This window comes from Vipera ursinii (genome assembly GCF_947247035.1).
Source record: "Vipera ursinii genome assembly, chromosome: 1".
NCBI lineage: Eukaryota > Metazoa > Chordata > Lepidosauria > Squamata > Viperidae > Vipera > Vipera ursinii.
The window spans coordinates 231,146,897-231,165,191 of record NC_139512.1 but is presented as its reverse complement, the minus strand read 5'-3'; the positions used below and the strand labels follow the sequence as shown (position 1 = coordinate 231,165,191).

The 18,295-nt window shown below is 37.5% G+C and overlaps 1 protein-coding gene across 1 annotated transcript in view; it reads left to right on the top strand.

Annotated features, from left to right (window-relative positions):
* Window positions 1–18,295, top strand: part of EYS (eyes shut homolog) — a gene marked incomplete at both ends in the record, with an annotated part of 678,422 nt that overhangs the window by 460,120 nt on the left and 200,007 nt on the right. The window contains one exon of the mRNA XM_083372645.1: window positions 3,787–3,899. Within this exon, the coding sequence (XP_083228771.1) occupies window positions 3,787–3,899 (113 nt within the window). The remainder of the gene's footprint in view (window positions 1–3,786; window positions 3,900–18,295) is intronic.

The window sequence follows — 18,295 nt, the reverse complement described above, 5'->3', positions numbered from 1 at the left end:
TGCTTAGAAGATGCAGATAGCAACAAAGATTAACTGCTCGAAATATTTTTAGTGTGTACAATTGTCATGGGGAGTATTGCCTCAGAAATCAATAAATAATTCCTTACAAGCTCCATGTCAAGATCACATTTCTGATCCCATGAAAACAGGAGGTGAAGTGCTTCAGTTAATATAAACCATTCAAAACCATGTTGATCTGATCCAGACAGAGTAGTACCTTGCAAACATTTCTTGCAAAACAACCAGCTGAGTTGACTACTGGGGCAGAGTTTGTCACCTCTTGGGAATTAGAATATGGCTTTTAGCCCTCAGGTCTCTCATCATCCCCTGTGGTGCATTGGGTGTAAAGCAGGACTTCAGCAGTCCCTGCTATTGCTGTATGTTGTTCTTTACTTCTCAATATGAATTAAAGTGAGAGTGGAAAACTCTGTTAGAAGGTTTATTTTGTTTTATTATATTTCTGTTAACTCACCTTTATTACTTTATAAGTAACTCAAGGCAGCAAACATACCACGACTCCTTCCTCCTCTTGTTATGCCCACAACAATAATCCTGTGAGGTGAGTTGGGCTGAGAGATAATGACTGGCCCAAGGTCACCCAGCTGGCTTTCATGCCTGAATGGGACTAGATTTCAAGATCTCCTGGTTTCTAGGCTACTTAACCACTGCATTAAACTGGCTCTTTAACCACTACACCAAACTGACTCTGGTTGCTTGTGGTAGTTTGCAGGCATAAATGGAATGTATTGGAAAAGAGACAATGATTTAGATTTTAGTTTGCAAATTATTAAGTGGTAGACACAATATATCTTTCAATATATTTTTTCTATAGTGTTGTTTGGAGATAAGTAAGTCAAGTAATAATGATATGTAAATACCAAAGCACCATTTGTTTTCATTTATATGGAAAGGAGAAATAAAAATAATTTAGATAATGTTTTGATCTATTGAAAAATATCTTGGGTAATATACCAGATAGATAGATAGACATTATGTTAGTTCATAATGGTTAAATCCTATATCTATCTATCTATCTATCTATCTATCTATCTATCTATCTATCTATCTATCTATCATCTACTGATCTATCCTCTGGTATTTTGATACAGAATTTGTTGGTTGATGGGTTTGTTTCTACCTAAATATTAAATATATAGATAATAAAATTGATAATTGATAGAATTGAATAACATGACAAAAATAGATGGCAAAGTTCTTCTAAAGGACAATTAGATTTTTGTTTGTTCACTCTAGTCTAGGGTACATCTTACTGAACTTGGCAAGGCTTCCTTATGGATATGTATCTATAAAGTTGTACTTTTAGTGAATGACAGATTTCAAACTAGGCTAAGTCTCAAGAAAATAGGATGCCCTAATCACCCACAGGAGCAGTTGTTCATAATCTAAATATAATAACAATATTTCTGTCCAACATGCTTCCAACTGTGTCATTGTCTGATATCACCAATGCCATCATTGGCAGCAGCTGTTCATCTCTCAGTAAAGCTGACCTTCTTCACTCCCATTCCCATTCTATTCTCCTCTTGAGTTTGCTTCAACTCTTTCTGCCCTCATGAATGGACACAGCTGGTGTAATTGGAAACTTTTCAGGCTAGGGTCTTTTTATTACACACACATACACACACATTTTAAAATAATTATTATTATACTTATAATAAACCCGCAAAATACAGGTGATAACTTTTATAATTCTTTCAAGCCAGGTATACTTATATGAGGGGACGCAGTGGCACAGTGGGTTAGGACGCTGAGCCTGTCGATCAGAAGGTCGGCAGTTTAGCGGGTCGAATCCCAAGTCCCGCATAACAGAGTGAGTGCCTGTTACTCGTCCCAGCTTCTGCCAACCTAGCAGTTCAAAAGCACGTAAAAAAATGCAAGTAGAAAAATAGGGACCACTACGGTGGGAAGGTAACAGCGTTCTGTGTGCCTTTGGCATCTAGTCATGCTGGCCACATGACCACAAAGATGTCCTCGGACAAGCGCTGGCTCTTCGGCTTTGAAACGGAGATGAGCACCAGCCCCTAGAGTCAGAAACGACTAGCACACATGTGCGGGGGAAACTTTACCTTTATACTTATATGAGAGGGTGGTCAATAGCTTGTCAAACTGTTGAATTTTGATCTGAGTATTTAATGTAGTTAATGGGATTTTCGTAGAAACACTAAGCTTTGTGCATACCTATCAGGAATTAATTCATTGGTGATTTTGTCAAATGATTGAGGAACTCAATTTTTTCAAGGAGGTGAATAGCAGCCTTGATGAAATTCAGGGTTGAATGGAAGACCAAGATAAATCATGAATTGATGGAACCTAGCTTGTAAAAATATCACAGTAAACTAAGTATTCATTGCAACAATGGCGGATTAGTTAATGATAGTATAATAACTAACATTACTATTTTAACTTGTACTTTCCATTATTTTACAAGATTAAATAAAACATAAAGCTTTTTCCCCTGAAACAATTTCCATCATACAAAACATATTCAACAAGAGAACCAGTTTGTTTCGTGATTAAGGCACCAGCCTAGGAAGTGGGAGACCATGAGTTTAAGTTCCGCCTTAGCCATGAAAGCCAGCTGGGTGACTTTGGGCCAGTCACACTCTCTCAGCCAATCCACCTCATAGGGTTATCGCTGGTATCTTATTTCTGGGGTGATAGAATTCCAAGAAAAATGGAACGTTCTCCTTTAGGATAAAATAAGCTACATAATATTTAATTCTCTTTCCCTCTTTTGATTTAGTGTGGCTAATGTGATTTCACCGCCACCCCAGAATTCTCACATAGCTGACTAGTTGCTTTTTCTGTGTCATTTCTTCACAGTATTACAATGGTCTTCCTTCCTGGTCTTTTAGGGTAGCTTAGCTTTGACCAGCTCAATCATTCCTAAAATTCCCAGATTAAGAGTTTCCCACTGTAGTTCCAGATATATTTGGAGGACACCAAGTTGGGAAGTTCTGAGATAGCTGCCCCAGATTCCAAAATGTTTTTTGAAACTAAGCTCTAATTCAAATTATATTTCTCTTTGAAGTTGGTACTTCTAGCAAGGCATCAGATTTATAATGTAACTTTGCTTATGTTAACATTATTGGGGCATGATCTATGTAAGTGTAGAATTTCACTGAAAGTCATATAGCAATATTTGCAGTGTAGAGTTAGTGAGCTAAAGAGAAGGGGAAAACAAAGCTAGATGGGGTTTTCTTGTTTTGGTTTTTGTTTATGCCATTATAGACAGAGGCCCACAGGGCATAATATGAAAATTACAGAATATATAATGTACCCTCTATAACAGTAACTGTGAGAAGCTATCTTGAACTGATGAAATTAGGCTTTTGTTTCCTAAACTATTTTTCCAACAGAAATTATTAAAAAATATTTAAAAGTTTATGACTCTCCCTGGGAAATCAATGAATTATACACATTGCATTTACTACCATTGTAATTTATATTGATGTAAATGCTGCCATTCTACCCTTCATAAGGAAGAATGTGTATCTAAATATAGCCCCCAATGATCATTATTTTTGCTTTCCAAAGAGAAAACATGCTGAGCACTAATGTGTCATCCTGAAAGCTAACTTTTCTGGGATCATTAGTAAAATCTTTATTTTTACAAAATGATGTTGTAATGTAATTGCAATTTAGACTATATAAAGAATCAAGTCTAATTCCCCAGACAATGGAACATATTGGCTTCAGCATTGGATTGACTTCAAATCATAACCCCAAGAAATATCTACCTCCTTTTATTTTATTTTTCTTTAGGTAGCTGGATCCATCTACAATTTTACTGGCTGTATAGAAGTTACAGAAATCAATAACCTGGGACCTTACACCTTTCCTAATGCTGTGGATAAAAACAATATTGACAGCTGCAGGTAAATCAACTTCTATGTCTTTTTCAATCAAAAGAAACTGATCCTTTACAATTCTCTAGGCTTCAGAAACTTTGTCTTGTTTTTATTTGGGCCTCAAGTACAAGTACAAAAATTCTCTCTCTCTTTGTCTCTCTGTCTCTCTGTCTCTGTCTCTGTCTCTCTGTCTCTGTCTCTGTCTCTGTCTCTCTCTCTCTCTCTCTCTCTCTGTGTGTGTGTGTGTGTGTGTGAGAGAGAGAGAGAGAGAGAGAGAGAGAGAGAGAGAGAGAGAGAGAGAGAGAGAGAGAGAGAATTGGCCAATTAAGTTATGATAAGTTATATATTTTGAGTTTCTGGCCAATGGTACAAGAAAATTCAAGATTTGTTTACCTAAGAGGGAGGGAGGGAGGGAGGGAGGGAGGGAGGAAGGAAGGAAGGAAGGAAGGAAGGAAGGAAGGAAGGAAGGAAGGAAGGAAGGATATCCTTGCTTTTTCTTTGGTCAAACTTTCATTATATATTTCAAGGAAAGTGAAGATGGTATTACCCATTTAAAGTGGAGTGGTTATCTTGGTGAACATGGATGGCAGGAGATGAAAGGCACTGGTTTGAGAGTGATTCTTTAAAGCAGCAGTTACATCTTTCTGAAAGTTATGTTATGAATTTGCAATTTCAGCTAAGCTAAATGGCTAGTTCAGCTTTGTGGGTACTTCAGTTTTGTGCATTTATTCCTCTTACCTTCACTTGCATTGCTAGAATAATAAAAGTGGTTAGATCTGAGGGGCTTGGTTGAAAAAAAAAATGGGCCAATGGTTTCTATAGAGATAGAGGTTCACCTTTGATTTCCACTGCTTAAAATATATGCTTATATATGAGGAAGATTGTCAATGTTATACAATGCATCTGCCAATGATCATTTTGTAAAGTAGGCAGGCAGGGACTGAGATTCAGAAAAACAAAGGCAGTATTGATATTTGAGGATGAAATATAAAATTCATGCAAAACATATTTTTTCAGATAGCTTAAGCCTGAGTTACTTTATAACTCTCAACATTATTCCTAGATTATTCCTATATGGCTGACATCTCATGGTTATGAGATTTCTTCAGTCTTTTCCAGTTCATGTTACTTTGTGCAAGAATACAGAAATGTTTGTAAATTCAGACTGTCACAGAACAAAAATCAGTGCATTTGAAATTGGTTTTGATGTCTTTTCAACTATGAATTTAGATAGGCAAATATTTAAAAAAGTTATTATTTATAGCCTATAATTTTAAGAAGTAGACTTAATATATTTCACATCTTTCATTCTCTGTTCACAGCTGTGCAACAGAAATAGAATTTCATTCTCACACTTTAGGATATGTTTTATATTGTACATTTATTATTGTTGTTAAATAAAGCCTTTACTAAAAAAAATCCCTGCAGATTTGTTTGAAATCTCCAATGTGCCACACACTTCTTTCAAATTACGGTATATGCAGACCTTGACTAGTTTAATAGAAATTCTAAAACTGTTCCTGAAGCGCCATTTCTTTTATATTTTTCTGTTCTAATAGCTTCTTTTTTTATGATGCCAGCTTTATCACCAGTGAAATTGGGTTTGCCTGATTCAGCATTAACTGCCGTCCTGTAGGTTTAAACCCATGCAAGTAAAAATCCTGTATTAAGATGTTAATTCTTGGTTTAAATGGAACTGAAGTGCAATGTTATTGTTTGCTTTTGCAGCCATGTATGACATTTAGCCTGCCATAACTGGAGAAATAAGAAATTACAACAGTAGCTTCAGATTTAACAGACTATAGATAGATAACTTGCATTCTCCAAGCCTCTGATGGCATGCAATAGATTTCTATAGAATTTCAGGTTTGGGCCTTTTTAAAAATATAATACAGGGACGCGGTGGCTCAGTGGGTTAGGACGCTGAACTTGTCGATTGGAAGGTCGGCAGTTTGGCAGGTCGAATCCCGAGTGCCGCGTAGCAGAGTGAGCGCCTGTTACTCGTCCCAGCTTCTGCCCACCTAGCAGTTCGAAAGCACGTAAAAATGCAAGTAAAAAAATAGGGACCACTACGGTGGGAAGGTAACAGCGTTCCGTGCGCCTTTGGCGTCTAGTCATGCCGGCCACATGACCACGGAGACGTCCTCGGACGAGCGCTGGCTCTTCGGCTTTGAAACGGAGATGAGCACCGGCCCCTAGAGTCGGAAACGACTAGCACGCATGTGCGGGGGAACCTTTACCTTTTTAAAAATATAATAATACAAATTTCTCTGCTTTTAAACCATTGCATGCATGTTTTTCCCCCCAAAAAACCCCAAAACATTCCATGGTTTTTGCCTGCCATCATTACAGTAATCCAAGCCTGCCTGCCTGCCTTCCTTCCTTCCTTCCTTCCTTCCTTCCTTCCTTCCTTCCTTCCTTCCTCTCTCCTCTCCTCTCCTCTCCTCTCCTCTCCTCTCCTCTCCTCTCCTCTCCTCTCCTCTCCTCTTTCCTTTCCTTTCCTTTCCTTTCCTTTCCTTTCCTTTCCTTTCCTTTCCTTTCCTTTCCTTTCCTTTCCTTTCCTTGCAATTTTGACATTGTCCAACTCAACTGAGAAGTTCATAAAAACACAAAAGCCAATACCAACCTAAAACAAGGTGGACTCTGGGCACAATTTACAAACTCATGCCAACTGGGCCAAAACCATGAGTGACAAGTGATTTCTCAAGTAATTTGGCCCAATGCCATATACGGTAGGTAAGAATCAGCTCCCTGAATCTCACCTAGAACCAGATTGGCTACATTGCAAATCATAGGCAGAGGCATCTCGTAGGCACGCTGAAGCATGCCCTTCACTGCTCATGCTGCTCTTTTCTGGACCATCTAGTGATTTTCAAAGGTAGCTTCATGTAGAATACTCTATAGTAGTCAAGACTCAAGATGACTAGGGCAAGAGTGTCTGAACAGCTTCCCAATCTAGTAAAGTATGCAACTGGCACATCAGATGGAGCTGATCAAACGAGCTAATTTTCATTATTCCTTAAATAAATGTAAACAACACAAATTCTTTCATTTCCAATTTCTAAATAGGATTTCACCTTTCACAGCTGAAAACCTTTACACTGAATGTCAGCCTGATAAATAGTTAAGAGAATTGACCAGCCTGTGACAAAAAAAAAAATGGGGGGGAGCAGACGATTTTAGAGCCTCAGAAATTCGCTCAAACTCTCTTTGATATACAGAATATTTCTCATGGCGAGGATGGATGCTGAGATTTTGTTTCATTCAGAGGAAACATCCATTTTCTTATCCATTACTTTTTGCTACTGTTTGTAACATGGATTTTTTAAAGTTGCATTTTAGCTCACATGTTTATTGGTGATCAGTGGTTTGTCTATAACAAAGTTTTCTAGAACGGCATTTCAATAAATTGTTCCAAATGTATATTAGGGTACAAAAACACATTGTGTGTGGAACAGAATGAAGTGTTTTGAAGAGAAATTCTTTAGAACTATTCCCAGTAATCCTCATTCAAACTTTTGTCTTTTCTTATTTGCTGTATTTTTTTAATCTAGCCCCTCACAGCTAGATAATTATTCTTCCAGCTTGTTCAAATCAAAACATGCCTATTTTCATGAGATTTTTTTTGTTTTAAGGTACAGGTTGTGAGTATATTTTAAATCCATGAATATTTAAACAGTTTGGAATTTACTCAAATATCTTCTGCTATTTCTATAACTAGATCTGTTTGGATTTCAAAATACCAAAAGGCAAGCTGTATGCAGAATGTAGTGAGCCTTCAGAAAAATAAGCTTTATGTGCAGTTCATTAACCTTTTGAAGTCTGTTTGTTCTCATTCCTTTAAAACAGTTCTGCTAAAAAAACAGCATATATTTCACTGTTGGCAAAGCCATCTCTTTATTTTGGACATGAATAACATTTTTTAAAAGTACAAATGTTAAACATGCAAAACAATATTAGAAAAAGCCCATGATACACGAAGGGTTGGAGAAACTAATGCAACTCCTTTATGGCTTCCTTGTATCAAGAAGGATGCTTAAGTCAAACGTTAGGATCTGTTCCAGTAGTTTTTTCAATAGGTTGTAGGGGGCACTTAATGTTCATATTCCTTGAAATTACAAACCCTGAGAAAAAAATGAACTGGTGCTTGCTGTTTCTGATGGACAGGATTTTAAGGGAGGATCACCTTGAAGACCTTATGGAAGATACCGTCTAGGGCTGTTCCTCTTCATTTCGCAAAGATTGACTTCAAACTGAATAGCTGCTCATGGTACCCACCGCTCCATTCTGCAACTTGATATTCAACCACAAAGCATTTCTTCATAGTTTCTTCACAATGAGGGAAGGTTGTTTTGGCGTCCTTTATCCACCCTTATTTTGGAGCTTTGAAGTGTTCTTTTCTAATGCATGGTGATCTTCACAGAGATTACATGCTGTCACATTTTTTTAGGAAGAATTTGTGCAACATTTTTTCCACACATTATTTCTTTAGCATCCCTTTGTTATTACATTATCTTGCCCCTTTTCACCTTCTGATGCTTGAGAACTGCTTTTGTTGCATTCCACTCTATTTGACTTGCTATTCTTGATTTTGCTGATCTCTTCGTGTATTTGTTTTAGCTACTACTCTCTCAGTAGTTCCTTCTGCTCCATGCTATTTTCTCTCTGCCTTTGAACATATTCTACCTATGTCTTCATTATTTTTTTTTCCTTTTGGCATTATTTTTAGATAAAGCAAGGCATAGATATAGGTTCAGATGTACAATATATGCATTGGATTAATGAAACATCCTTCTAAATTTACAGTTAAACAATACATAATACCGGTGCATTTAACTCTCTCATAATTTCTGTTATAGACCATTAGAGAGTGCTACTTCTTTTGAATGATTTGCAATGCAGGGATAATGTTAGAAAAGGTGGCAGGCATAATCTTATCTTGTTTGTTAAACGTCTAGAAATATTGTAAACTATGTAAATCTGCAGACCTTTTCTGTAAAGTATGCTTGCAAAATCATTTGGATAGTAAAACACATACATTGTACATCTAGCAACAGAAGCTTCAGAATATAGAGAGCCACAGTACTATATATACAGTACATCTCTGCATGTGCATGTCTGTGTATATATGCAACATATAATCACTCACTGTCTCCTTTCTTCATGCTTTATTGGAATGGATGCCTTAATCTTTCCAGCAGCTACATGGTTGTGTATTTCCAATCACCATAAAAAGATAGATAGGGAAAAAAGAATGCATAACTTCAATTTTCATCTCCTTAATTATTCATAACCCACAGATAGTATATTGTTGGTTGTGTGATAGTTTTTTGTAGAAATAAAATGACTTGGACAATTTTGTGCTGGAAGCACATGTGATACATTCAGGCAGATTTTTTTTCTCCAGTATTATTGTTCCTTTTTAAAAAAGAATCTGATTATATTGCCATCTCCACAAAGAAATGTACAAGCTTTGATTAGTTGTCATTGATGTAAATGAATCAAATAGTATTTTCACCCAAATTTACCAACCAACCTTCTTAGAAAATCTCCTTCTAGTAGGGAGAGGATCATACTGCTATTGTCTGCCGTGTATGTGAGAAAGATGAGGAGTCTATTTTGAAAAAGGAGTAGGAAGAGAGGTAGAAACTCCAATTTGTAATTTAAAACTTTAGCAAAATGTAAAGAGATTCAGAAAAGCTGCCTGTCTAGAAACAATTGGATCAGTTCTCTTTCTTTCAGATTTATTTGCGCACCTAGATAAAGACACTTTACTTGGAGACATTTGCAAATTTGGATAACCTCTTATAAACAGAGACCCAGTTAAAGGCAACACAATAAAAAGACTTCTCTATGAGCAATGACTGAGAAATTTGGCATAGCTAACAGTAAATGTTTTAAGAAACTTGGAATCACAGTCATCAATCATGTGTGTATGTATGTGTGTGTGTTAGCTGTTCCTAACATTGCACTTCCCTGAACACAGAGTTCTGATCTTTTTCCTGGGATCCTAGAAGTCCCAGCCCCAAGTGCTTCCACCACCACTGGGACACTCAAGCTGGGCAAGTGGCTCCAACAGATCCCTAGGAACGAAATCTGAGCTCTCTGTCCAGAGGACTATAATTGTAGGAATGTCTAAGATCCTACGCAGAACCCTCAAACTCCCAGGCTCTGGTAGAGGACCTGAGACTGAGAAAGACACACATACATACACATATAAATGTACATGATAACATGTTCAAATGTTCACTTCTTTTTGTACTATTAAGTCTGGGATGGGTTTTTAATCATTTTGTTTTGATCTTTTCTTACAGATTGTTTTGATTATTGTTTATTTTTAAATACACAGAAACACACACACACAAAGAGAGAGAGATACATACACACACACTTCTATCCCAGATGTGTGTGTGTGTGTGTGTGTGTAAAAACAATGATTAAAAGACACACAAACATACACACCCCAGATGTGTGAGCGTGTTTGTATAGGGGGGAGGTATGTGTAATTCCAATTGAATTTTAGGGGGGAAAAAGCCCACCCCAGATTTGAATAATTGTCCTGAATTCTATGCTTCTTATAAATGGTATTTGTGGTTTATGTTCATCTAATATTTCACATTAAATGGGAATAGTAACTTTTTGTTGTAAATAAACTAACTGCTAGGGAATAAGTTTAAATAAATGTCAACAGATGCAGTGCTGGAAGACCTGAATGGCCAGGTTATGGACAGATCATCATGGAGAATAAGCTTTGTGGTCACTAAAAGTTGGCATAAACTTGATAGCATATAATGAGTCAATCTAACAAACCAGTGGTGGGATTCAAATATGTGAACAAGTGGTTCTTTGTGTGGATGCTATTTCTGGAAGTCCATTCTGGGCTTGGGCAACAAAAAATTAGCTACTAGTTCTGCCAAACTGGTGCGAACCAGCTGAATCCCACCACTGAAACAAACCTGCAGTCTTCTTAAAATTGCAAATGTCCATTTGTCTCATTATCACATGCCATTGCTGGAGAACTATTAATGGCCAAGAACTAATCCAGCCAAGTACTCAAAGTATTGTTTCCTCTAAGGTAAAGGTAAAGGTAAAGGTTCCCCCGCACATGCGTGCTAGTCGTTTCCGACTCTAGGGGCCGGTGCTCATCTCCGTTTCATAGCCGAAGAGCCAGCGTTTGTCCGAGGACGTCTCCGTGGTCATGTGGCCAACATGACTAGACGCCAAAGGCACACGGAACGCTGTTACCTTCCCACCATAGTGGTCCCTATTTTTCTACTTGCATTTTTACGTGCTTTCGAACTGCTAGGTGGGCAGAAGCTGGGACGAGTAACAGGCGCTCACTCTGTTACGCGGCACTCGGGATTCGACCCGCCAAACTGCCGACCTTCTGATCGACAAGCTCAGCGTCCTAACCCACTGAGCCACCGCGTGCCTTGTTTCCTCTAAAGATGCTGCTAAAGAAAAAAAGATAGTGAATCTTTTCCTTCTTCATTATTTCTGATGCTGCTGTGATTTAAAGGCTGGAGTGTGATTCCCTAACCAATTACACAAACCTGTAAAACCTGTTAAAATGGTTTTGTTATGCATTCATAAATAATTAAGAAGTTCACTGCAGGTTTCCAAGATCTCCATGTCATCTGCTGCAAAAGCCTCACAATGAAGACAGAGTTGCCGCTGTAACCATCAGAGTCTACTTTGCCCTAAAGCAGTGCACATTAAAGAAAATAGATAAGAATGCTAAACAACTGGAAAGTAAGAATTTGTCTTTTGAAGATTTGTGCTTTTTCCCCACTGTTGTGTAATGTCCATTATTTTAGAAGCATACAAAGGACACAAACATCTGGGTCATGGATAATTAATGACAGCTAAAACATTGCTTGGTTAAATATATAGCTATCCTGCATTTTCTTCTTAATAAATCCTAAGTATCATTCCATATAAACTTTAGTATTATAACTTTTATTTTTTTTATTGAAAAGTTTTACAAAATTTTAATAATTTTATTTTATTTTTATTTTAATTCCATTTATATCCCGCCCTTCTCCGAAGACTCAGGGCGGCTTACAAGCTTAGCAGTAGCCTTCATTCTATGTATATGCCTGCTTATTAGGGCTTTCACACACACACCCAAGCGGCATTATTACAAAGTCAGCTTAATTGCCCCCAACAATCTGGGTCCTCATTTTACCTACCTCGGAAGGATGGAAGGCTGAGTCAACCTTGAGCCTGGTGGGATGCGAACCTGCACTAATTGCAGGCAGCTGGTGTTACTTAAGGAGGCATTAGCCCACTGCTCCACCAAAGGCTGCTCCCCATCAACCCTCCCCCCTTCCCTTGTTAAGAATTATTCATATGCTATTTGAAACTTTTTAGTCCCATATTTGTTCTGAATATAATCAATCCATCTTTTCCATTCCAAAATATATTTTTCTTGTGACTGTTCTTTCAAATATGCTGAAACTTTTGTCATTTCAGCTACGTCCATTACTTTAAGTATCCACTGTTCTATTGTAGGTGAATCTTCTTTCTTCCAATGTTGCACCACCAATGGTCTGGCTGCCGTTATTAAGTGTAACATTAATTTAGTTTCTATAACAGTACAATCCGAAATAATCCCCAATAAAAATAGCTGCAGAGTAAATCTTATTTTTTTCTTAAAAACTTTCTGAAAAAATCCACCATATTTTTATCCAAAAGGCTTTAACATTTTTACATGTCCACCATATAGGATAATAAGTTGCCTCTTCACTACCACATCTCCAACACTTAGGTGGTTGATTTGGATACATACATGCTAACTTTTTAGGATCTAAATGCCATCTATAAAACATCTTGTAAAAATTCTCTTAGGTTTTGTGCTTGTGTAAATTTTACATTTCTAACCCAAATTGTTTCCCAAGTATCCATCATTATGGGCTCTTGAATATTCTGAGCCCATTTTATCATACAATCTTTAACTAACTCCGATTCTGAATCAATCTCTATAAGAGCATTATATAACCTTTTTATATGTGATTGACTTTGATCTCTAATTTGCTTTATCAAATTTTCATCAACTTTTATTATACCAATTTTCTGATCTTCTATCCATCTAGCTTGTAATTGTATAAACTGAAACCAAGCTGTACTATCTTTTCTTCCTTTAAAACATTTAAAGCTTTCAGTTTCAAAATATTCCCTTCCATCCTAAGAAGTTCTTTATAAGTAATCACATCTTGTTTCTGCTCCACATTTATATTTCCTATTGCATGTCTAGGTATTGACCATATAGGTATTTTATTATTTAATATATATTGGTACTTTTTCCAAACTTGGAACAAAGCGTTCCTTAAGATATGAGTCTTAAAAATATTATCCACCTTTTTGTCATAAAATAAATACACATGCCATCCATACAATAAATCATACCCCTCAATATTCAATGTTCTTTCATCCGTTAAATTGAACCAATCACTAATTGTTGATGACACAACTGCATCATAATCTAATCTCAAATTGGGCATCTTCAAACCCCCTCTCTCACGTGCATCTTGCATTTTTTTAAGGTTTACTCTCAGTCTTTTCAACTCAAATTTATCATTCATTTTTTCATCTATTTTTTCCATCTTGTTTTCTATTTTCTCCATCTTATCATTTATTTCTTTTTCTATTTCTTTAGTATGAGATTTCAAAGCCTCCTGCAGGTCTTTTAATGTCAAAGTTTGTGGGGGGGGGGCATTAAAGCCTGTAAGTTTGATTGCTGTGCTGGCGAAGTCCCTGCATTCCTGGGCGCCCCTGGTTTTGACAATTTTAATGGCATCTTAAATCAATTTTATTCTCTGTATTTAAAAAGATTAATCAAGTCAAAATGTTTATAGTCTTGGTGTTCTCTTCTTAAAATTCTTTTAGGTTCTTATAATTTTCTTATAGTCTTTACAGTTTTCTATATCCAAACAGCCACTTTCACTTTCAAAGCACTTTCAATTCTTTGTTACAAAGAATCATTCAGGCACCATCTTCCCTTTCTTTTTAAAACGACAGAAAGAAAGTTGAGATTTCAGAGTTAAAGTCTTATACTTGCTGTTTATACTGCTCCCGCATCCGCTCTGCCTGCGTTAATTTCCTCAAGATAACAATCAGATCAAGTCAAGTCCAGCAGGAGCGGATTCAGCATCTTGCTCTGCTTTGAAGCAGAGAAATCCTCCGATCTGGAGTGTTTCCAGGCTTCGGGGGAGTTCTCACCCTCTAAGCCCCAGAATAAACATTCTGGGGCTCTAGGGGAGCTCTACCCCTACCTGGAATCTCCCCTTCCCCTCTTCGCCTGAGGGAAAGGGTTTTCAGCTGCGGAACAGCTGATTGTCGGCTGCTCCACGGCTTTTATGGCATCAGAGGGCTGGCAGTCGATTTCGACCGTCCATGCCGCTGAAGCGCCACCCGGAAGTCAGTATTATAACGTTTAGATGCAGCAACATAACCATTGGCCTCAAAAGTCAATTTGCCTTTAACCTGAATGGTTGTTACAGATATACAAATATCTGTTCAAATACAAATACACATGCACACTATATTTGTGTATATTTTTACAGTATCTTCATACTATATATCAATACCAATATTAGTATAGATATATCCATATAAACACAATTTGAAACAGATTTTATGGGAAGGAGCTATTTTTTTTATTAAATCCCCAAGAGCATCTAAATGTGCAAACACTATATATTTGTATTTTTGTATATCTTCATAGTGTACATTTATATCAATATACATTGGTATGGATGTATCCATATATACACAATTTGAAACACGTTTTATGGCAAGAAATTATTTTTTATTAAATTCCTAATAGCATCTAAATAATTTCAGCACACATTGTAACCTACTGCTAATATCCTAGACCAGGCATGTCAAACTCGCAACATCACGTGACGTTGCGCAATGTATCATGATTTTTCCCCATTGCCGGCAATGGGGTGGGCACAGTTTTGGCATGATGCATCCGGCCCACAAGCTGGCAGTTTGACATGCCTGTCCTAGACCATGTCTTCCTCTACTGTTGGACTAATTATTTTATTCTGATGAAATTGGTGAGAACTGTTTGCCATTTGGTGGGTTTCCCACTCCACTTCTAGCAGAATGGTTGGATAGAAAACATAAATCAGAGAAAACATCAATGTAAATCTCTTTCCTGTGTCAGAGCTTGAGCATTTCATAGGAAGCTAGCAATTTTAAGAACCACACGCAAATCAATTTCAGCAAGATCTGCTATAAAAAAGACCATCTACTGCAGGGGTGGACCACTATGTCCCCTTTAGGACCTGTGGACTTCCACTCCCAGAATTCCTGAAGTCTATAGGTCCTAAAGGGGCCATAGTTGCCCACTCCTGGTCTATTAGAACAGAAAAATGGTAAATCTCTTTCTCATAATTACCTACAATTATGCCTAACAAAAATAATTCTGACTTAAACTCTGTATGTTATTTCATCATTTTCTCTAACCATGTATGTATTCTTAACCAAACCTTCAGTCAATTGATTTGCTATTGTCCTTATTTGCCATATTTGACATTAATCTGTATTGTTAAAACAATGTTTTCTTTGGTGTGCTGGGTGATAATGCTCAAAAGTTTGGTTTGAAGGTGTCATAAGGTGCTATTTTTGTTTCCATCTCATGGCATGAGAGCTTCTCTTCCATCAAGGGGCACCATTTTTGGTTGTGTTTAGGGCATCAGTTGGCCTCAGTCTGACCCCGGTTGAAGTAGATGCATTCAGGGAAGTTGTGCATCTTGTTTCGAAATAGGGGTGATGGGCTCTTCCACTATCATTTCCTAGCAGGTGGTAGCTAAGATACCTGCTTTGGGCTGAGGTAATAAGTTGCAGCCACTAAAAATATTTCAAACCTCCATAACTTTGTCCAGATGTCTTTTAAAACCATCTAAATTGTTGGCCGTTACCACATTTAATGGCAATGAATTCACAGTTTAATTTTGCATTGGGAAATGAGGTGCTTCTTTTTCCTAATCCCAAATCTCCCCGTATATTATTTCAGTAGATGACCTCAAGCCCTAATATAATGAGAGGATACATCTCTACCTCTTTTTTTTTACAACATGCATACCACATCGCCCCTTAACCATCTTCACTTCCAGCTAAAAATTGTGAGGTAGCTCTTTAAGAAGCTCTTCATCTTTTTGGTTTCTATTTTATTCACCTTTTCCAGCTCTACACAATCTTACTGAGGTGTGGTAATTAGAACTGAACAAAGTACCAAGCTCAGCACAGATTTATATAAGGACATTGCAATATGGGCAGTTTTATTTTCAGTTTCCTTTCTAGTAATCCCAAGCATAGAATTCATTCTTCATTTGTTTTTTTTTCATCTTTCCTTTAATTCTCTGTGATCCTTAGTTCTAGACAAGCTTCCCACATAAATGCTTCCCTAAGAAATATTTGTTCAAGGCTAGAATGCTTAAATGGTACTACCATAGAAATGGAATTTGTGTACCAGAAAGCCATTTTCCTAGAATACCTTATGTCTTTTTAAAGCTTGCTCTTGGTTGCTCTACCAGTTTCTGAGGGTCACATGACCAGGAACCAAAATGGAAGGACCTGCTGGGTCAGTCCTTTATACCACAAGCCCTTTTGTCCCAGTTTCCTTTAGAACAGGAGGACCAAGAAGAAATGTTCAAGGTCTTGCTTAAACGCCACAGTTTCCTTGCTTTCCGATCCAGTAAATACAAGAACTGAAAGGTTGTGAATAGGTGACAACATTGCTTTGAGAAATAAGATAAGATAAAATTATTTTTTAAATGAAGAAACTCCAGATTATAGTACAGTAAGCTCTTTGAGTCAAGACATGGTCTTATAGAGTAGTATATTTCTTGTGGCTGTATGAAAGCTTCCATGTAGTTCTCCTGACCGCAATAGAGAAATCTTCACTGTTGCCTTTATTTGTTTTCTCCCTGACCCCCAAACTTCTCAGTAGGGTCTACAGCCTAGTAAGCTCCAATCCAAGCACTCACCTAGTCGGATCTTGCTCAGCATTCTCAAGATCACCCAATGTCAGCCTGTGTTGTCACTTGCTTTGACCTAATCGCATGAATGGATTCACTGAAGTCAGTTAGATTTCTCTTAGACTTTTTTTAAAAAAAAAAAATACGGGATTTCCTAAAATGTATAGTATACCATTGCAGTTTTTAACAAGCCTGTTTCACGAATATCTTTCATTTTAGAGAGGAAGACTAGAAAGTGTGTGTCTTTGTGTGTGCAGCTGTGAGTGTGTTGGGAGACAATCCATTTCTGTCCTACATATGGGAAGACCCCAGTGAGCATTTCCACAGCACTGGTGTCTCCACCTCTTCCAACAAGCAGCTTGAAACTGTCTCCAGTTTGGTGGTCTTGAAATTTAGAGAATACTACGAGCCAAACAGTGCTAGTCTTCCTCCCTCCCTCCCTCCCATCCCTCAGAAGAAGCAAACCTTCTCCTCCACAAACAGTGCAGAAATGCAAAGATGGAGGCTTTCATTTGCCTGTGGGGTGGCTTCATTTGGGAATCCCATCTTTGTAACTCGCTGTTTGCTAGAGAAGGGCTTGTTTGAACAGCCTGAGTCATATAGTAGGGATAAAGAGTGACCTTTGGGGGATTTTCATTGCCACAGTGAAGAAAACATTTCTGCCCACAAATCTGGTCCTGTGGCTTCTGTATTGATAAATAAGTACATAATGTTTTTGAAAAGAAAGGTGAAAACGACCAACACCTTGCATGCAATTTTTTTCCCCTTAATTTCTCAAGATTGCTGTTTTCAAATTAGGTAAATGTTCATTTCCCTCCCCCACTCCCTATATCTGTAATCCACCATACTCCAAATTTTTTTCCCAAGTGTGATACAACTGTAATTTAGAAATACAGTATTCCACTGCCCCCTGCAGCCTGAATATGTTAACATAAAGCTTTTTGGAGGAATAAATCTCTGATTTTCTTCCCTTTCTTCTGGGTTTTACAAACCTGTCAAGAGGCCTAGGATCCAAACATTTTTTTTATCTATTTGTATATACGATTATCTAAATATTATGAAGGGCTATGAGCTTATTATTAGAAAGCCGAAGAGGCGATAAATACAGTGGACATAGCACTCCTGTGATTTAAGCAAACCTATGGTGTTTAAATCACTTGAACAGTTAGGCTATTTTCTCGGAAATATTTCACCAACTATGGCCAAGTCTTTGGCTGAACTGTTGGTAAAGAGAGGGCAACAAAAGGATGAAAAAGGAATGAATTTAAGAGGAAAAGCACATGCTGTACCACTGAAATATGCCGCAAAACTCCATGGGACCTCTAAATAGGGAAAAATATTTTGCTTTTCCTGCTAATTAATTATCTGCTGGATTTTGGCAGCCCAGCTCTGGTAGCCACATCTTGGTGTAAAGGCATCTAATGACATGCA